The sequence below is a fragment of the Silurus meridionalis genome, chromosome 12 (assembly GCF_014805685.1).
Source record: "Silurus meridionalis isolate SWU-2019-XX chromosome 12, ASM1480568v1, whole genome shotgun sequence".
Taxonomy (NCBI): domain Eukaryota; kingdom Metazoa; phylum Chordata; class Actinopteri; order Siluriformes; family Siluridae; genus Silurus; species Silurus meridionalis.
In genome coordinates, this window is record NC_060895.1 from 6556456 (window position 1) to 6578906 (window position 22451).

At 35.3% G+C, this 22451-nt stretch overlaps 1 protein-coding gene across 1 annotated transcript; it reads right to left on the minus strand.

The window, feature by feature from the left end:
* Window positions 1–7263: 7263 nt before the first annotated feature.
* itgae.1 (integrin, alpha E, tandem duplicate 1) lies at window positions 7264–19386 on the minus strand. The gene is made up of 16 exons (XM_046863402.1): window positions 19358–19386; window positions 19185–19258; window positions 18904–18977; window positions 17385–17493; window positions 17197–17295; window positions 16846–16967; window positions 15245–15396; window positions 14971–15124; window positions 12528–12675; window positions 11993–12114; window positions 11708–11859; window positions 11450–11603; window positions 9118–9256; window positions 8229–8267; window positions 7788–7830; window positions 7264–7609 (listed from the first exon to the last, which is right to left on the minus strand). The coding sequence occupies exons 2-15, from the start codon at window positions 19195–19197 to the stop codon at window positions 7799–7801; spliced, it is 1509 nt and encodes a 502-aa protein (XP_046719358.1). The 5' UTR covers window positions 19198–19258; window positions 19358–19386; the 3' UTR covers window positions 7264–7609; window positions 7788–7798.
* Between the last annotated feature and the right edge of the window lie 3065 nt (window positions 19387–22451).

Below are 22451 nucleotides of genomic sequence, written 5' to 3' on the forward strand. Positions count from 1 at the left end.
TTGACAGAGGATGCAGTTTCTATGGCTCTTCATCCTCACCCACCTGGATAAAAACAACACCTACATCAGAATGCTCTTCATTGACTTTAGTTCTGCGTTCAGTAAAGTCCACTAAGCTTTGTGACCTGGGCATCTGCACCTTCAATTGCAGATGGACTCTGGACATTCTCACCAATAGACCTGTCTTTTAGGTTGGGCAAACAGGTATCCTCAACCCTCATTCTGAATACCGGCATCAAACATGGCTGTGTTCTGAGCCCACTACCGGCTGTGTTCTGGGCCCACTACTCTATTCCCTGTTCAACCATGACTGTGCTCTGACCCTCAACGCCATGAAGACTAAAGAGCTGAGGAACTGAGGTAGAGAGGGTCTCCAGCTTTAAGTTCTTGGGAGTTCACATCTCTGAGGATCTGTCCTGGAACCAGAACACTACAGCTCTGGTTAGGAAGACACAAGAATGCCTCTACAGTTTTTACTGCTGTGGGTGTGTCTGCATCATCGAGAGCATCCTGACCAACTCCAACCCTGTATGGTGCAGAGGCTCCACTGTGTGTGAACGAAAAGCCCTGCAAAGGATGGTCAAAACTGCCCAACACATCACTGGCACCCAACTACCTGCCATTTAGCACTTTCACCACAGAAGATGTCTGCACAGAGCTCACATCATCATCAAAGACTGTATATATTTACGTGCTGTACATAAACTTACATATTTATCTGCAGTTGTCAGTTTGCACAATTGCTACTATTTCAACTTCTGGTAGATGCTAAGATCGATCTATCGATCTATCGATCTACAAAAAATGACCTCTAAATCCCAAGTGTCATTTCCAGTTCCTCTTCCAAAATCACTCAGTCGTTAAATACTGAATTTCTGATTAGAAGCAAAGACAAACCACTTGCAACACTTTCCCAAAACAGGGTCTGTTTGGAGATCCATATAAGGAATTGTGGGTGTGTCTCCCTTTGAGTACCTATATAGATAGATTAGAGTTGCTTTGCATGGCTATGTCCATATATGGAAGATCTTTGACACCATGTTCTGAGATTTTAAGGAAGTTATTGGCAAACATGTACTTATGTTTATTTGTTGCATATAGTAGAACGAGGAAATGTTTTTAATGGACACTACATAACATTTCAAAGAGTTGTCACCGATAAAGGCATCTAATAAATGCAATAAATGTTAATATGTACTCTTCTTTTGTAAGGCTTTACTATATGAACAAACACACAACTGATTTGCCTTGTACACCCTAAAACGTTCACATTAACACACAGTCCTATGTGGGTACTGTCGCATGTCACCACATTGCTCTTTCTGTTGTCTGAAAATGGAGTTTTAATCAAACCATCTAATTACAAAGACATTTTTTCTTAAGCCCTCATATTATTTTTGGTCTTTCTTTTAGGAATCCTAAAGCTGCCTGTTGATCTTTTATATTATCATAGAAATCAATTTATACTAAACACATTATTTACATAAGAAATTGAAAATAAAAAATAAAAAAGTTTTAACATATTTCAAACACAAGTACATTTTAATGTCCTAAATATTTAATATTCACAATTCTGCATTATTTCATAATCCCTATTTTAATATAAGCAAATGAGTGATGCCTTAAGTATGTTAACTGCTTTTAAATTGAAAGGTCAGCTTTTCCACATGATTAATCTCTTCTGTTGAAGTGCATGTTAAGATGACTGATGGATTTGGTATAAAAATGAATCATAAAGCTTTACACTTGTGGAGCAAAAAGGGCACAAACCAAAGAAACTCTAAAATACCTGTGAATTTTTCAAATATTGTTCTTTTCACTCATATTGTTATCAATAACATACTTTGTCAAATGATCAAACACAAAAATGTTCTAAAGTTTGGACTTTTAAATATTAGACCACTAGCACCCAAAGCACTCATTGTAAACAAGATCATTAAACCTGGATTAAACCAAATGATTACATTGGTCTAAATTCGTCTACACCGCCAGAAAATAGAGCTCCGTCAGACTGGTCACACTGGGAGTGGTGTAGCAACCAATTATAGCACCTCTTAATGTTAGTCAGAGATTAGGTTTCAGATTTAAATCATTTGAAGTGATTGACCTAAATGTTGTACTTTAAGACATCCATAGAAAACCCCTACTATCTCTCACTCTGGCCACAGTGTATAGACCCCCAGGGCCATATGTTGATTTTCTTCAAGAGTTTGCTAATTTTCTTTCAGACCTCTTGGTTACTTACTTTGGTTTTGATGCTTACTTACTTAACTCCGTTGTGGTTAAACAAAACAGCATTAGAACTACTCATCGTTTTAATCACATAGACTTAATAATATCCCATGGAGCAGACGTCACTGAGATAGGTATTTGACCTCAGAGTGATACTGTACACACCGTTGGAGCAGATTGGTCATGTCTCACCACATTTACTGAAAGAAGTGTTACATCCAGCTGGTGAGCCTCTTCTCAATATTATTAACCCCTGGCTATGTTTAGGTCACGTCCCTAAACCTGTAAAGTTGGCAGTTATTAAGCCCCTCATTTATGTTTAAGATTTCAGAAAAGATCGTCTGCCCAGTTATGTTCCTTCTTACAAGAAAACAGTATCTTTGAAGAGCTTCAGTCAGGTTCCAGGCCCCATCATAGCACAGAAACTGCGCTAGATAAAATCACAAATGACCCGTTTTCAGCTTTGGACCAAGGCTACATTTCTGTTAATTTTACTAGATTCTAGATTCAATTCAATACTATAGATCATGACTTTCTCTTAGATCACCTACAGAATTACATAAGCATTCAGGGACAGGCATTAAGTTGGTTTAACTCTGTTATGGTTTTGTAATATCTATCTAAGCAGCCTTTAATTCATTTAACACCCATATTCATGCATGCACACCATGTACAACCAAAGGCCCTTTCACTACATATCCCACTTTTAGCAAAATATTTCCCCTAATAACATAAAATGACATTTAACTTTTTTTTTTCTATAACAACATAAAAATGCTAATTCCTATACCCCCCTTTGAGGTGGAAAGTAACAAAGTACAACTACTTTGTCACTGTACAACTTTTTACTTTCACTCATTACATTTTTTAACAAATATCTGTACTCTCTACTTATTACATTTTCAAAACAGGCTTGTTACTTTAGTTTCAATTTATTTGGTGAAATGTCAATATTTTTTCCTCTCATTGCGTGCCGTTTTCAGCCCATCAACCGATTTCCTGTCTTTGTGCAACTTTTCAATCTACCACTGGTGTATCATTTCCTGGCTCTCACACACCACAGACGTAGGCTAGTTTACAAAGCTAACAATGAGCAAGGCAGAAGGCAACAAGAAGTATGGTGGATATAGCAGAGAGAGTCAGTGATGTAAACATGACAGAGAAAAGAGTCATTCCTGATTACCTGATCATTAAGTCAAGTCAAGTTTATTTTTATTGCGCTTTTCACAACAGACATTGTCTCAAAGTAACTTTACAAAATTTGAGCGTTAAGGTGAGCAATGTATATTTATCCCTGATGAGCAGCCATGGCGACTGTGGCAAGAAAAAACTCCCTTAGATTTAAGAGGAAGAAACCTTGAGAGAAACCAGACTCGAAAGGGAACCCATCCTCATTTGGGTGACATCAAGAGTGTGATTATAGTTTTAAACCATATAGAACACTGGAAAGTGAGAACTAACATGAGCACTGGAGTGTGTGATTATGAGTAATGTCATTTCTACAGTCGTTTAATTGTCAGTTGATGTTGTGGAACCAGGAGCTGCTGAGCAACTCATAAAATAGCTCAACATTTGCAATCATCACAGATCCAACACCAGCCTTTAAACACTCAAAGAGGTTCATTGTTCAAACTCTACATGGAATCCAAATGGCGCTGGTATGTCTCTAGATGGTTCAGGGTGTTTGCGGGGTCGGCATCTACTTCTTTAAAGGTTCATAATCTTCATGAGCTGGGACATGACTGGAGGTGGTGCAACCTCAGGATGCCTCGGGATGGGTAGAAAAAGAGAAGCAGTGGAGAGGATATTGCGTATATGCTGTTCATAATATTAGCAAGCACAAGTTAATAATGTGCATTTGATCAGATGTACTGGAGCACAAGGTTATGATATGTGATCATCATAATCTTTTCGCTGCTTGTGTTCTATATGGTTTTATTCGTTTGTATTAATAAATGAATTAAGGCTATCAAAATGCAGATTCATTTTAATGGCACTGGCTTTTATTAACGCACGATCAATGCAGCACGAATTTCTGTTTGTCCATTTTTTAAAACAATTTAAAAATAAATAAATATAAAAGAGGTGAAATTAAAACCTTCAGCGCAACACACGTTTATTTACGATGTCCTTTCTTTGCTCAGATATTTAAAAAAATAAAATAAATGCCACCAAACAATTCTTTTTAATTAGTAAACATTTGTTTTACTGTTGCGGCAAGTCTGAAATCAGCACCAAAATCCGCCATGATGCGCGAATCCGACAATTCTGGCATTTTTTCCTCATAACGCCAAAACAAACTTAAATTACTCTTCTCTTTTTTGATGATACAGATAAGAGCAATACATTATTTAAATCTGTAAAGGGTCTATTAGGTCTGTACACACTCCTAATTACAACAAAACACTGTGCGTTTGTAAAATAAAGCAAACAGATAGGGTGCGCTGTCTGCCGTCTCTGTCTCCTCTCTTCACAGACACACAAATAAAACAACCTGTATTTTAGTGAATGTTTGCCTCACAGTCATAATAAATATATGTACTGTATAGAAAGCTCAAAAGTCTACTTTTAAATAAACCAATTCACATCGAATACAAATATTCTCTGATTATGTAATCCGTATGAAAGTTATAAGAGGTGCAGTATGGTGCCGTCCGTGTGGAAACATAGCAACGGTTCCGTTTGTTGTCCTGATAATTTACATAATTTAAAACACCATAATTACTTTAAAACGTTTACAAGTATATTTTGTCTCCATGCTCTATGTTTATTATTTGTGAAACCAAACTCAACATACATTTGCGTACTATTTGTCCATGCCCATGTTGATTAGAGTATAAAAAAATTGGATAGTATTAAATTAAGTTACATTTAGAACAGATAAAAATGTGCAGTGTCACATATCATAACCTTGTGCTCCAGTACATCTGATTAAACACACATTATCAACTTGTGCTTGTTAAAATTATTAATAGCAGCTACGCTATATTCTCTCCACTGCTTTTATTTCTCTACCCATCCCGAGGCATCCTGAGGCATCTGCGTCAGCTCCAGTTGTGTCCCACCAGATGAAGATTATGTATCTTCAAAGAGTGGATGCCGACCCCAAACATCCTAAAGCGCAGAGAGACATACCAGCGCCATTTGGATCCCACTTCATGTAGAGTTTTGACATTAAACTTCTTTAAACATTTAAAGGCTCTGGCATGGAGGAGTTCTATAAAGATCTTAGATGTTGAACTATTTTTGATTTACTCAGTAGCTCCTGGTTCCACAACGTCAACTGACTGTATGAAACTGCAAAAAAAACATTACTGATAATCCCACACTCTGGTACTCATGGTGGTTCTCAGTCTCCGATGTTTTGTATTTTTGTTAAGATTTATTATCACATTCTTGATGTCACCCAAATGAGGATGGGTTTCCCTTTTGAGTCTGGTTTCTCTCAAGGTTTCTTCCTCATACCATCTAAGAGAGTTTTTCCATGCCACAGTCTCCCCCAGTCTGCTCATCAGAGATAAACACACATAATTCACTTATATCAAAATGTTTTGTTCTATAATTCTAAGTTCTGTACAGCTGCATTGAGACAATGTCCATTGTGAAAAACACAATAGAAATAAACTTGAAATTGAAACTTGAACTTTGCAATGAAAAATTTTGTATTAAAATGGAAAAAAAAAAGAAAACAATTTTGCCCAAAGCAGTAAATAGCATTCAAATGAAACACTGTGGTTTGCAGTTTTCAAAATAGACCATGTGATGATGTGGTTTTTGTTCACCTCTGTGCTGAAAAAGGTGAAGTGAAAGTGAGTGAGTGAGCATTTAACAGAGAGCTTTGTCATTTTATGATTACATATGATTGTTAAAAAATCAAGCACAGTTGATGAAGAAAAGGTTAGAAAAAGCATTGCAAGGGCAGTTCATTTGTATGCCATTTTAGATACTAACCAAAGATCGTATCGCTATTTTTGTTAGTGTTTGAGAGGATGTGGTTAAAATACTGCTTTAGTAAATGGGAACTCAGCCACTCACAACTCTTTTTTTATAATACAATAAATAAAAATAATGTTCAATAATTAGCTGTTAGTGCTTTAGATTTTTTTAGTGAAACATCATTACATGGTTTTGAACTGGATAATCTTTTTTCTTAACACATAATCTTATCATACTGTAATATATCCCCCAAAATTAAGTTGACTGTAAAATTATATTATATAAATTATATTATATATATATATATATATATATATTATATATATATATATATATATATATATATATATATATATATATATATATATATATATATATATAAATGCGTTTAGAAAAATTTACCACATACAACTACCAGGTTACAACGTGTTCTAGTCTGCAAACTTTGCAAACATTTCTCAGAATTTGCCTCTGCAGAACGTTTTTTCTTATCAGCACCACAAACCAGGTCACCTTACTCATTTCCCTGTTCTATAACTGATCTCACATTGTCGTTTATTACAAAAGCAGTATAATTAACCCAGACTTGCTTTCACACATTCACTTGTTAAATTTGGAATCATTATTATGTCACGTTATGTAAAACTGAAAGCTTTTCCAGTAAATTGATGCTGTTAACCCAATAGATAAATAATTTAAATGAATGGCATTAGCTTTTATCCAGAGTGACTTAAAATTATGCCATTTATACAACTGAGCAGTTGAGGGTGAAGGGCTTTCAAGGGCTCAGCAGTGACAGTTTGGAGTTGAGGGGTGTCATGAGTTCATGAACATGTGCGACTTTCTACACTACATTTAACTGAATTAAAATATCAACACACAATATCATATTATCCAGTCAGACAAAATATCAGAAAAGCAACCTGTGCAGAAGCAAAACCTTGTTTATTTGAATAAAAAGATATCAAGTCAAGTAATAGAGATGTCAAGCAAAATAAAAATAAAAAACACCATTAGCTTTTGCATTAGATTCAAATATAGCTGAATTTATATTTGATGGAAACATTATTTATATTTAATGGAAACATCAAATTCATAGAATATATAATCAAGAAGCAACAAAATACCAATCCTGAATAATACAAAGTAATTTATTCATAAAATAATTAATAATATTCTACATTTCCACATACTGTATAGGCTGGATGTTTCTCAGCAATAGATAGAGGGACATCTACATACAAGATCATCCATTTCTGTCCTTTGGTTACATATTATTTTAAAATATTAAATTTTATTTCAGCTCTTAAAATTAACAGTGCCTTGTTGTTTTATCCTTTTGACCTGTATTCTAAAGTACACCAACAGAGTTCATGAAATTGCTTCAAATAATTCTCAGCATCCAGCTGGGCTTAAAATGTATTGCTCTCGTGCTTTGCTCCTAGAAAACAAACAAAAAGAATTTCAATACATTTTTTGGACTGAACTTTAAGCAATGGACATCAGCAGCTTTACAGAAATCCAGATAATACAATAACATTTGATAAATCTAATGAGTAACTAATGGTGATGGAAGCCAGGTGGCGCCAAAACTCTGCTAAAGGTTTTATGAACATTACCTTTGAGGATCCTAGGGAAGGCAGAATTGCAGCATTTCCTTTCCTGTTCATTAGAAATTATCAGAACTCAATTGGACTTAATAGTGTGTGGCATGATATACTGTTTTTAATTATTGATAAATAGATGACATTCAAATTTTCTAAAATATTGCTTAGCTATTAAAAAGTGAATAAAAAAATAGTTATTGAAAAGAAAACTACTTAAGTGTACTTGAATGAAAAAAAAGTACTCTTATTGAGCAAAAAAATTAGTTTTTGCAGGTTAAATCAATGAGTTTGGTTAAAAAGAAGCAGCCAGAGAGATGAAAAGAGTGTAATAGAGTGTAAATATAAACTTAGCTGTTTTGAAATAATAAGGTTGTATCTGCTTTAGCCAGTGATAAAATCCTAGTAAAAGTGTTGGCTTTTTTTTATTATTTAAATCTGACAAAAAAAATTTACCTTCAGTAAAGTGAATGACTCTTCTTGATTCTTCTTCTTCTGCAAATACAAATTTGGGGGTTTTAGAGTTCTCATTTCAAACTATAAACTAAACAAACAATTGTAATATTTCTACAACACTTTTGGGACTGAGACTTAAAATATTTCCTGACAAACAAAATCCAAACATATTTTCATAAACAGTGCCTGTCAATTTTTTTTGCAACCACCTAGTCTTTTATCATTTTCTTTTTTATGTACATGAAAACTAATCTTACAATATAAAGATTTACTTTGACCAAACAAATATTTAAATGTACAGATGTTACACTTTATTTTCATTGAAAATCCCCCTGTAGTATATGAACAACAGCTTTACACATTCTTGGCATCTGGACACTGTTTACTCTCTAAATAATGTTTACAGAGCTTGGACATATGCTTCAGGTCATTGTCTTTGTTGTTGTACGGTGAAGTTGGTTCCAATTAGCTCCAGTCAAGACTGAATTGTATGGCATTGCAGTATAGAATTGTATAATGCTATATATAGCCATGTTGGTTCTGTTTTTCTTTCACCATTTAAAATTATATTAATAATATAATAATATAAATAATTTATACTGTATAATTGGTTAGCATATACTCCAAATAATAAACAAAAAATAAACAGAATGTGACATGAAATGTTTTAACCCAAAAACTACTATTACTGCCTAAGCTGAAAGTTGGATGAAAATTATTAATGTGACATTGCTTAGTTTTTTGCATATACACAAAAGAAACATGCATGTGTTTCAAAAAAGACTTTGTGTTTTCACATTTTTCACTGCTACTATATTAACTAACCCAATGATGTTATGTTACAAAAGACAAGCAACCGATTTGCATATATTTACAAATTGAGGTTTACCTTCAACTTCACTTCTCTTTTTTACTAAAGAAGAAAGAATGTTTTCTAAATCTGCATAATTGGAAATTTTAATAAATTGGTCTCTCCTTTCAGATTTCTCTTGTATTGCCTGTGTGTTACCCAGGATGTCCTGCCCCACCTGAAGAAATAAAAACATAGTTGTATTTGCAAAGACAATAATTCCTTCAGAACACGATAAGTGAAAGATTATTCAGTTCATTCATTGCCATCAATAAAAAGAAAACTATTTGTAGAAAACAACATATTATATGCATAGTGTTGTACATTAAATCAATAATTTAGAGTATTTTAAAATAAAATAAAAAAACACAAAAGAAACAATTTTATTAATTTAAGGCATACTCAAGCTAGTATAAGATAGCGAGAAAAAAATAGCTAAGTTCAAATGTATTTTTCCCCGGAGATTTCAATTATGCAAATCTCAAATCAGTGCTCCCGAAATTCCATCAGCATGTGGATGTTGCAACGAGAGAGGCGAACATGCTGGTGCTTGTTTACACAAACATCCCCAGCGCATACCGTGCAGAGCTCTGCCCCCAGATGCTGCTTTTAACTCTGACAACGCAGAGGACTACAACAGTACTGATCACTAAGCTCAGTGTCCTGGGTATCTGCACCTCCACTTGCAGATAGATTCTGGACTTTCTGACCAACAGACCTCAGAAATCATCAACCCTCATTCTGACCAACGGCATCCCACAGGGCTGTGTACTAAGCCCACTACTCTACTCCCTGTTCACCTATGACTGTGCTTCTCAGCATAACTCCAATATCTTCAACAAGTATGCAGATGACACCACCATCTACGGACAGATCAGCAACAACGACGAATTGGCCTACAGGGAATAGATCAGAAGCTTGACAGCATGGTGTGCAACTAAAAACCTGACCTTCAACGCCATGAAGACTAAAGAGCTTATTGTGGACTTGCAGAAATCTAACAGCAGGAAACACTTCCCAGTCTACATCTATGGAACTGAGGTGGAGAGGGTCTCCAGCTTTAAGTTCTTGGGAGTTCACATCTCTGAGGATCTGTCCTGGCACCAGAACACTTCAGCTCTGGTTAAGAAGGAACTACAGAGGAATAAGTTGATCAGTCACACCATTAAGTTATGGGAAAGAGTAGTGGAAGCCAGGCTGAGAGAAGAAGTGACCATCTGTGAGCAACAGTATGGTTTCATGCTGAGGAAGAGCACCACAGATGCATCTTTTGCTGTAAGAAGGTTGATAGAGATGTATAGAGATGGTAAAAAGAAGTTGCATTGTGTGGAGTTGCAAATCTTCTTTTTCTCCTTCTTCTTCTTTTTTTGGCTGCTCACATTAGGAGTCGCCACAGAGGATCATCGTCCCATACTACCCTGTCCTCTACTAATACACCAACTACTTGCAGGCCTTCCCTCACCACATCCATAAACTTCCTCCTTGGCTCTCCTCTTTTTCTCTTTCTGGTGGCTCCATCCTCAGCATTCTCCTACAGATGTACCCCATGTCCCTCCTCTGCACATGCCCAAACCGTCTCAATCGGGCCTCTTTGACTTTGTCTCCAAAACATGTCTCTAAACCACACAACATAGCAGGTCTCCCCACAGTCCTATAAAATTTGCCTTTCACTCTTGCAGCTGCTGGCGTTCCCTGGTGGTCTCGTGGTTAGGATGCGGCGCTCTCACCGCTGCGGCCCGGGTTTGATCCCTGGTCAGGGAAACAACCCCAGCCACTTTCAGTGCCAGTCCCAAGCACGGATAAATGGGTAGGGTTGCATTAGGAAGGGCATCCAGCGTAAAAACATGTGCCAAAAAGGGCGACCCCTAATAAGAGAAGCCGAAAGAAAGTCCTTTTGCAGATGCTTGTGTGGTTTAGAGACAGTGGCATTGACTAAAAGACAAGAGGTGGAGCTGGAGGTAGCAGAGCTGAAGATGTTTCCGTTGGGAGTGACGAGGATGGACAGGATTAGAAACGAGTTTATTAGAGGGACAGCGCATGTAAGATGTTTTGGAGACAAAGTCAAAGAGGCCCGATTGAGATGGTTTGGGCATGTGCAGAGGAGGGACATGGGTACATCGGTAGGAGAATGCTGAGTATGGAGCCACCAGGAAAAAGGAAAAGAAGAAGGCCAAGGAGGAGGTTTATGGATGTGGTGAGGGAAGGCCTGCAGGTAGTTGGTTTAATAGAGACAAATGTAGAGGACAGGGTAGTATGGGACGGATGATCCTCTGTGGTGACTCCTAATGTGAGCAGCCAAAAAAAGAAGAAGAAGAAGAAAAAGAAAATTTGTCACAAGAGTTATAAATGTAGATGTTAAGTGTATACTTACCCCTATGACATAGCAAATAATCTCCTCCATCTGTGGCATTTTCAAAACCTCTGTGAGTGTTCTAGTATCTACTGCCATTTGTCCATCAGACAGTAGAATAATAATTTTTTTGGCATTCTCCTTTGATCCATTTTGAGAAACAAACATTTCTTTTCTGCAGGTAGTACAGGAAACAGGAAATAATAAAGATTTTTGTAGTAAGATGTGATCGTAACAATAAAGTGTGAGTCATAGAAATATTTAGGTTTAAGTACTCACAGAACATTAAAGAGCGATGAAGCAGTCCTGGAATTTTTTAAAAGTTTTTTAATGTTTTTCACCTTATCCAGTGCTATACGATAGTCGTTATTTTCATTCAGAAAGAGTTCTGTTCTTATTTCTCTTCCATACTGCACTACTGCAAATCTGCACTGAGGAGAGAATTCAAATATTGTACATATACAGTACACTACACTTGTTTAAGGCTAATAGTGTGTATTTAAACACCATTACTTCAAATTAAACTTTAATTCTAAATAGTCATTCTTTAACTTAATAACTTACATTTAAACATATTGCCCAACATTGTGTCATTACATTCATAATGAAGTCTTTGGCCCTTTCAAAATCTTCCTGCATAATGCTACCAGAGCCGTCCAGCAAAAACACAATCTCCGTTTTTGTAGCTTCAAATGAACACAAACAACAAAGGGATTTCATACACCATCTATATAAGGTAGATAAGATCTAAGGTGCAGAATCATACAACATGTTAAAAAGTGATTATGATCATACAAGTTGCTAAGGACAAAATCTTTCAGGGTGATTCTCTACAGAGTTATAGCATTTATTATTTATTTAAAACAATAGACTTTAATACAAAAGTGTTTGACTGTTACTGTAACATGCTGACATTGCAAACTATATTTTTTAAATATATATTATTATTAGCCTTACATTGTGGAATGACAACCATAATGATACATTTTTGGTGCACTGATATAAATCAGAAAAAATCAGCAGCCTTTGCACAATGCATAAATTCAACATTCAAAATTATTTGTTTAAAGTGATTTGCACTTATTTTTAAATAACTTACCTTCAATCCCAATAATTCTTTTTTCCAAAGAAGAAATTATTTTTTCCAATGCGCCATAATTCGAAACATTGAAAAATTGGTCTTTGCTGCCAGCAATTTGTATCATCTCATTTTTTGCATTTATTTCACCCAGAACATCTGTCCCTACCTGAGAATAGATCACATATTAATGAATATATTAATATACTGCATATATACAGTGCATTCATAAAGTATTCAGACCCCCTTCACTTTTTGCAAAATTAAAAAATTGCAAAAAGTTAAGGGGGTCAAAATACTTCCCAAAATCTCATATATATATATATATATATATATATATATATATATATATATATATATATATATATATATATATATATACACACACACAGTGAGGAAAATAAGTATTTGAACACCCTGCTATTTTGCAAGTTCTCCCGCTTAGAAATCATGGAGGGGTCTGAAATTGTCATCGTAGGTGCATGTCCACTGTGAGAGACATAATCTAAAAAAAAAAATCACAATATATGATTTTTTAACTATTTATTTGTATGATACAGCTGCAAATAAGTATTTGAACACCTGAGAAAGTCAATGTTAATATTTGGTACAGTAGCCTTTGTATGCAATTACAGGTCAAACGTTTCCTGTAGTTTTTCACCAGGTTTTCACACACTGCAGGAGGGATTTTGGCCCACTCCTCCACACAGATCTTCTCTAGATCAGTCAGGTTTCTGTTTTCTGTCAGGTTTGAGCTTCCTCCAAAGATTCTCTATTTGGTTTAGGTCTGGAGACTGGCTAGGCCACGCCAGAAAGACTATATATATATATATATATATATATATATATATATATATATATATATATATATATATATATATATATAGTGGAACCCACTTATCTCGACCTCGGTTAACTCGACAACCCTATTAACTGGAACCGCCAAATTCTCGCTTTGTCTAAGCATTTTTTAATCGGTTATGTCGAATTTTTATGCCGCGAACCCTAATATCTCGAGCACAAGGGGAAAAATTTGCCATTTAACGTTGGTTATCTCGATCAGCACTGTGCAGCCGCAGAAAACTCGCGAAAGTGGCGGAAAAATCACCTGTAGCAGCTGTAAGCCTTGATTTTTCAGCCACTTTCGCGAGTTTTTCTGCTGCACAGTGCTGATCGAGATAAATATATATATATATTATATATATATATATATATATATATATATATATATATATATATATATATATATATATATATATATATATATATATATATATATATATATATATATATATATATATATATATATATATATATATATATATATAGGTGGAGAAGCGCCATGTATCTAACATCCACTAGCTCTGTGATATCAATATAGAGGAGTAAAAAAGGATCCGAGGATTAACCTGTGCAGCTCTGGTGAATTTTATGTCCAGGAGGATTAAGGCAGTGCAAGATAACAATGATGCTCACAAAAAAATATTGACACTTTGGACACAATTTTGACATGTTCACTTAGGGTGTACTCACTTTTGTCGCCAGCTATTTTGACAATAATGGCAGTATGTATGTTCTTTTAGAGGACAGTAAATCTGTACTGCTAAACAAGCTGCATGTTGACTACTTAAAAATATAACCAATTTTTATTTCTATAATATTGTCCATTGAGAATATATAATAAAATGGTTGTATATGTATAAATAAATATATAACTTTTTTTTTTTCATTAATCTACACTTAGTGCCCCATAATGACAAGGTAAAAACACAATTCAAGAAATGTCTGTAATTCTTTTTAATAAAAAAAACAAAAACTGAAATATCACATGTGAATAAGTATTCAGACTCTTCAGCTCTTAGAATAGTCCTTGTTGTGCCACGCTTCTTCTATTTAAGAATTATGGAGGTCACTGTGCTTATGAGAATCTTTAGTGCAGTATCAATATTTAGATTTTCTAGATATTTTCATAATTTCTAGTATTATGTTTTTCCTTTGTCATTATGGGGTAACGGGTATAAATTAATTAAGAAAATTGTAGTATCAGGCTGCAACATCACAAAATTGGAAAAAGTGAAGAGGGTCTAAATATTTTCTGAACCCAGTGTATGTTTGTATATGCCAGTCTGATTTTTAAAAAGCAATTTTCAAAAAACTTTAAACTACAACTTTTGATATTAATCACACATCTTAAAGAACAAGTACGTAAAATATTGTCAATATTTATATGAATTATTTTTGAGGTCTACACAATAACTGGAAAACTAGTCACAGCCAACTGAAGTTCTAAATATCCTAACCAGCAGTCTTACTCAAGGCCTATAATATAAATGTAAAAAGATTAAACTTCTCTGTTATCACTTCTCATTAACCAAGTAAGAATCTATTATAGCGTGCTGCATATTAACAGCTCTTGTCTTGTCCTTTTTGTCACTACAGAAATTGTTTTAAAGTGTACACTTACCCCTATTGCATAGCGAACAATCCCATCCATCTGTGTCATGTTCAAAACATCATTGAGGGTTCTATTATCTCCTGTCATTATTCCATCAGATAGTAGAATAATACATTTTTTGGCGTTCTCTTTTGATCCCATTTGAGGAACAAAAACCTCTGTGCTGCAGGTAGTACAGGACATAGAAACTAATGAAGACTTTGTAAGTAGATGTGATGTAAAAATCAATAGACTGTCAGCCATTGTCCTGCTTCATAAGAAATGTTGGGGTTTGAGTACTCACAGAACATGATAGATGGCTGAAGCAGTCTTGGTGATTGCATGAACCTGTTTTATGTTCATCACCTTATCCAAGGCACTGAGAGTGTCATTATTTTCTGTCAGAGAGAGTTCAGTCCTTATTTCTCTCCCAAACTGTACTATTGCAAATTTGCACTGAGGAGAGTGAGTAAAACAGAGACAGAAAGAGAGAGAAAGACTTATGGTTAAAATTTAAATAATTTAATTTGGACTTTTTGGACTATTGTTAATGATAACTTTGTTGAGGTAAGTATAACCCCAGTTCCAAAAAAGTTGGGATGTGTAAAATGTAATGAACTGCAAAGATTATTCACAATAGAACATATAAAATATTTAAACTGATTTAATGTACCATTTTAAGAAATGAATATAAGGCAATTTTAAATTTGATGCAACAAATCCAAATGAATTCAGGACAGGGTCATTTACCACTCTTCTTGTAGCATCCCCTCTTCTGTTAACAACAGCCCATATACATCTGGGAAGTAAAGATGCTAGACTTTTGGTAGAGGAATGTTGTCATGTTTGTGTCTCATACAGTATTCTAGCTTCACAACAGTCCTGGAGATTTTTTGTCCTATTTTTTGTATAATGATGAGGCAAATATTTTCAATTGAAAGGTCTGGACTGCAGGAAGGCCAGTTCAGCACCTTGACTCTTTTATTTCAAAGCCATGCAATGTTGTTTAGCATTGCCATGTTGAAATACACAAGGCCTTCACTTAAAAATATATGTCTGAATGGAAGCATATGTTGCTCTGAGGGCACAGTCTATTCCCATTTGCCTTAGTCCATTTTAAATGAGCTTTGGCACAGAGAAGATGTGGCATTTCTGAATTATATTTACATATGGATTCTTCTTTGCATGGTAGATCTTTAAACTGCATTTATGGATGACACAGCAGACTGTGTTGACAAACATTGTTATCTGGAGGTGTTTCTGATTTATATTACAAAAATCATACCTGTTTTTGCCACCTAAGGGCCTGAAGATCATGGGCATTAAATATTAATTTTTGCCCTTGTTCTTTTGTGCACAGATATTTCTCCAGATTTTCAGAATCTTTACATAGTATTATGTACTGCAGATAATGAGATATTGAAAGACTGCAATTTTATAAAGAGGAACATTATTTTGAAATTGTTTCACAATCTGTAGATGCATTCATATTACTGATCGGTTCCTAAATAACCTAAATATTAGCAAAATGTTACTCCAGCTGTTTTTTTTTGTTATTAGTAACACTTACATTTCCAGCATTTTGTTGACCAGGCCCAACCTTTTGAGACATGTTGTGGCATCAAATTTTAAATTACTGTATGTTTTTCTTAAAACTAATGTTTTCTTTGTTCTATTGTGAATAATTCATATGTTTATAAGATTTCCAAATCATTGTACATTTTATACCAGATACACAAGTACAATTTCATAAAACTGAATGAGTAGTAAGTAATAAAACAGCTCTTCTCATGACCAATATTTAAAAAAATTTAAGTAATTTTTTTAATATACTATAAATATAGTGTGTTTAAAATTGTAATATTGGTTCATACAGTTATCATATCTGTGTCATTTCATACTTACACTGAAACATGTTGTCCAAACATTTTTCATTACATTAATAATAAAGTATTTGGCCATTTCAAAATCTATTGGATTAATGCTACTAGAGCCGTCCAACACAAATGCGATCTCCGTCCCTGCATCTTCAAATAAACACACAGCAACAGAGAGTTTTCACAAATATTACACATATAAGAATTTACACTGTTGTTTCAAAAGTAACTGTCACCTGATAAATTTTCCAATTTGTTCAGAGTTTGAGAAAAATTAAAACACCTTCATCTTCTTCATCTGTATTCTGCAGTGCACTTCTCTTCCTCCAGTGGATTAATTACAAACATTTACAATCTCTATAAGGAGATTTCTGATTACCTGGATATTTGTTGTTGTTGTTGTTGTTGTTGTTGTTGTTGTTGTTGTTGTTGTTGTTGTTGTTGATGATGCTGGTATTTTCTTCCAGTAGCTGTAAAACTACAATAGTGTGATAGTATTGAGTGAGGATTGCTGAAAACTCTTCTGGAAACAGAATTTCTTGCATGTGATTTAGTGCAGACACATACCCAACTTATCAGGATAGATTTGACTTATCTTCTGTTCATCATACTTGTGAGCACATTTTCCATTTAAATACTCTGTTGATGAGTTCTTTGTTCGAACTTGGTTACAAACCTAGGTTTTCAGATAACAGATGTTTCATTTGAGTTATGTATATATTGAGTTTCATATTCATTTGTTTTTCAAATGAAAAAGTAAATCCTTTTTTTTAAATAAAACAATTAAACTGACAATGGCATCACTGAAAGGATAGGTAAGTAGCATAGACTAGGTTGATGGTGAATAAATGAATGTCATTGTTTGCCAGTTTATTTATTTAGCATATCAGTTACTTGTCACTTATTTAAATAATCTGTTTTGGCAGTATTAAATGTACTTCTTTTACAATCCTAGTGTCATTTGGCTCTGATTCAACTGTGACAGCTTCGTTATCAATGTCAAATATGCATTAATATTTTTTCCCATTTTTTGATAATTTAACTATGCATTATAATAATGTTCTCTCCGTCTAATCATATTTTCGATGAATAAAGTGGCTCATACCAGAAAATCAGAATACAACAAGAAGATTTAAACTTGGGGAAGTTTCTCTTATTTGGTTAAATTAAAAGCCATTTTATTATTGACAGTTTACCTGCATAGGCTAAACAACATTTCTGTATTAGGCTCCAGTTTAGCAACAAGTTCCCTGTTTTACACAATTTAATTTTTGTAAGGGAACATGACTCAATAGCCAGAGATGGCAGATACTCAGGTACACATACTTATGTTTTGAAAGAAACTGGTAAAAGACAATTTTTCACTCCACTAAAAGTACTGTATGGGCTCTGACATGTACTTACTGTAAGTAAAAACTAGCCATTACAACTACCTGTTTTAGTGTCATACTAATAATTGAACCTCATGTTAGTATATTAATACAAAATAATTAAAATTTTGCTATCTAATGAATGTATCCAGGCTGAACAACCACCGTATAGAACACAAACAGAGTAAAGAAGATGATTTTTTATTGTTAATTGTTCATAGGCTTTGTAGCTTCTTAGGTTAGGCTATGTCTGTAATGCATGATAGTAAGGAAATGATACACCACTGGTAGGTTGAAATAGTCACTTAATGACAAGAAAAAGTTGATGGACTGAGAACGGTGCGTAATGAGAAGAAACATTTTTTTAGCATGTCACAAAATAGATTAAAACAAATGTGAAAAAAATAAAGTGAAGTAAAATACTAATACCAGAAAAATGTAATTAAGTACAGTAACAAAGTATTTGTTTTTCATTACTTAACATCGTTGTCAATGGTTAAAAGAGAAGTCAGAAGGTCTGACGCTTTTAGCAGGGGAAACTAGACTAGAACTAGACTGTCAGTAGTTCTACTAGAAGTGTCAGTTCAAGTAGACATGAACTCAGCTGCATTATATACAGTATCTAACTTAGAGTTTAACTTACTTCTAATGACCAAATATATCAAAGCATCTTCATGGAAACTATTTAATAAATGTATTTTGAAAGACAAATATACCAGAAGCTGCTCCTTATCTTCAGTCAGTCTGGATGCTACAGATGCAACTGGACTCAGGCCTTTCTCGAATTTATCTGAAAATTATTATTATTATTTTTTAAGCATATTCTTATACAATATTAAAGTATTGCATTGTAAGAAAGTAAAAATTATATGAATAATTTGCATTTTAAATTTACAAATAATGTAAAACATGTATAAGCATGTTTAGCCTATTTGTTTAAATTTATTTGAGATAGACAACACATTACAAAAGTTATGGAAAAAAAAAAAAACTTTACCAGTAGCATGCATTTCAGAAGTTTTTTCTGTGCATCTGAAAACATTTCCATCAGTAGGAGAGGGAACAAAAACTCTAAAAAAATAAATAAATACCCAAAATAATAAAAAGATAAAATTATATTAAATTAATTGACATTTGGTAAATAAACATTTTAAAAATTAAACTACTAACCCATCTTTAGACTGAATAATAATTTGCCCAAACAGCGATGCGCCGTTTAAGATCATGGGGTTTGCAAATTGACCTGGCAGAGGGAATGGAGATGGGCTTGTCACTTTCTCCTTCCTACTGAATTGGAGTATGGAGCGTGATTTAATGGGAAGCAATTAAGATACTATTAAAAAAAAAAAAAAAAACCTAATCTAAATCAAACCTTCATCATCTTCTTCTGTCGGCATCTCCAATTAGGGGTCACCACAGCAGATCGTCTGTCTCTATACCCCCTGTCCTCTACATCTGCCTCTTTCAACCCAACTACCTGCATGTCTTTCCTCACCACATCCATAAACTGCCTCCTTGGCCTTCATCTTTTCCTCCTTCCTGGTGGCTCCATCCTCGGCATTCTCCGATATACCCCATGTCCCTCCTCTGCGCATGTCCAAACCATCTCAATCTCGCCTCCCTCACCTTGTCTCCAAAACGTCCTACATGCGCTGTCCCTCTAATAAACTAACTTCTAATCCTGTCCATCCTTGTCACTCCCAACAAAAACCTTAACATCTTCAGCTCTGCTACCTCCAGCTCCACCTCCTGTCTTTTACTCAATGCCACTGTCTCTAAACTGTACAACATCGCAGGTCTCACCACAGTCCTATAAACTTTCCCTTTCACTTTCGCAGATACCCCACTATCACAAATCACTCCAGGTACCTGAACTCCTCCACCTTCTCCACCTTTTTTCCCTGCAATCGCACCACTCAACTGCCCTCCCTCTCCTTCACACACATGTACTCTGTCTTACTCCTACTGACTTTCATTCCCTTTTTCTCCAGCGTGTACGTCCACTCCTCCAGGCTCTTCTCAACCTGCTCCCTACTCTCACCACAAATAACAATATCATCCACAAACATCATAGTCCACTGAGACGCCTATCTGACCTCGTTCGTCCACCCTGACTTTCTCATACAGTACAATTCCTCTCTCTGCACCCTGTCGTATGCTTTCTCTAAATCCACAAACACACAATGCAACTCCTTCTGACCTTCTCTATTCCATCAATATTCTCAAAGCAAATAATGTGTCTGTGTTGCTCTTTCTTGGCATGAAACCATACTGTTGCTCACAGATGGTCACCTCTTCTCTCAGCCTGACTTCCACTACTCTTTCCCATAACTTCATGGTGTGACTGTTCAACTTAATTCCCCTGTAGTTACTGCACGTCTGCACATCTCCCTTGTTCACACTCCTTCTCCATTCCTCAGGCATCCTTTCACCTTCCAAAATCCTGTTAAACAATCTTGGTAAAAACTCCACTGCTATCTCTCCTAAACATCTCGATGCTTCTACTGGTATGTCATCTGACTTTCCACTCTTCATCCTTTTAATCACTGTTCTCATTTCCTCCTTACTAATCCTATCCACTTCCTGCTTCACCATTTCCACACCATTCAACCTTTTTTATCTCTCTCATTTTCCTCATTTATCAGCTGCTCAAAATACTCAATTTTCTCATTACACTCTCCTCACTAGTCAACTCATTTCCATCTCCATCCTTTATTTCTCTAACTTGAAGCACATCCTTCCCAATTCAGTCCCTCTGCCTGGCCAATCGGAACAAAAAATCCTTTTCTCCTTCCTAAGTGTAAAACTTCTCATACAGCTCCTCATATGCTTTTTCCTTGGCTTTCACCACATCCCTCTTTACCTGCTGCCGCATCTCCTTGTACTCCTGCCTACTTTTTACATCACTTTGTCGATCCCAATTCTGTTTCGCCAACCTCTTTCTCCTTATGCTTTCCTGCACTTCCTCATTCCACCTCCTCATCACCTCGGTTCCCTTCATCTACATGGCCATTGAAGTTTGCCCCAATCACCAATCGTTCACTCCTAGGTTCACCTTTTACCACTTCATCTAACTCACTCCAGAATTTTTCCTTCTCCTTCATCTCACAGCTCACTTGTGGAGCATAAGCACCGATTACATTTATCATCTCCCCTTCAACTTTCAGCTTCATGTTCATAACCCTATCAGAAACTCTCTTCACCTCCACTACACTTTTACTGTACTCTTCCTTCAGAATCACCCCTACACCATTTCTCTTTCCATCCACACCATGAAAGAACAGTTTAAACCAACCTCCAATGTTCCTGGCCTTACTCTCTCTCCACTTTGTCTCCTGAACACACAACATATCTACCTTTCTCCACTCCATCCTATCAGCTACCTCTCTCCCTATACCAGTCAGAGTAGCAACATTTAAAGTACCAACCCTAACCTCCACTCTCCTCCACTTCTCCCTTTTCTGCTGTCTCTGTAGACATCTTCCTCCCCTCCTTTTCCTCTTTCTGCCAACAGTAGCCAAAGTTCCACTGGTACCCTTTTGGCTAACAACACCTGTGGCGGTTGTTGGTAACCCAGGCCTCGACTGATACGGTATGAATTTCTCTTTCATGATCAGCATATTTGATTTGGCACATGTTTTATGATGGATGCCCTTCCAAACGCAACCCTCCTCATTTATCTGGGCTTGGGACCGGCATTAGGAGTGCACTGGCTTGTGCAACCCTAATGGCTGGGTTTCTAATTAAGGGCAAACCAATACACATTAATACCTGAATGAATACATTTTATATCCTATTCTTCAGTCCAGTGACCTTTAAATATCCAAATAATTCTTTATTAATTATATTATTTATTTCTTCTAGTATCACTGTAAGTGAATAATTTTTAATATCACATCCTTTTAATAATTGAAATAGGTCATGCCGTTCTGTATTAGTTGCTTTGCATTCTAATAATATATGTGATACTGTTTTGAGGATCCCACATTTTTCACAGTTCCCATTTTCGTGTTTTCCTATCTTGTATAAATTTCCATTTAGTGTAGTGTGGCTGATTCTTAATCTTAATATAAATACATCCTTTTCCCTGATCACATTTCCTTCCCACCCCTACATTCCTTTGTTTTGCATATACAGTGGTCCTCCGAAAATCCGTGAATTTTGGACGCACCCCCACAGCCACTATGGTACCTTAGTGAATTCATCTAGACATTATGTCACTTTATCAACGTAATAGTGTACAGTATTTGACCAACATTCATAG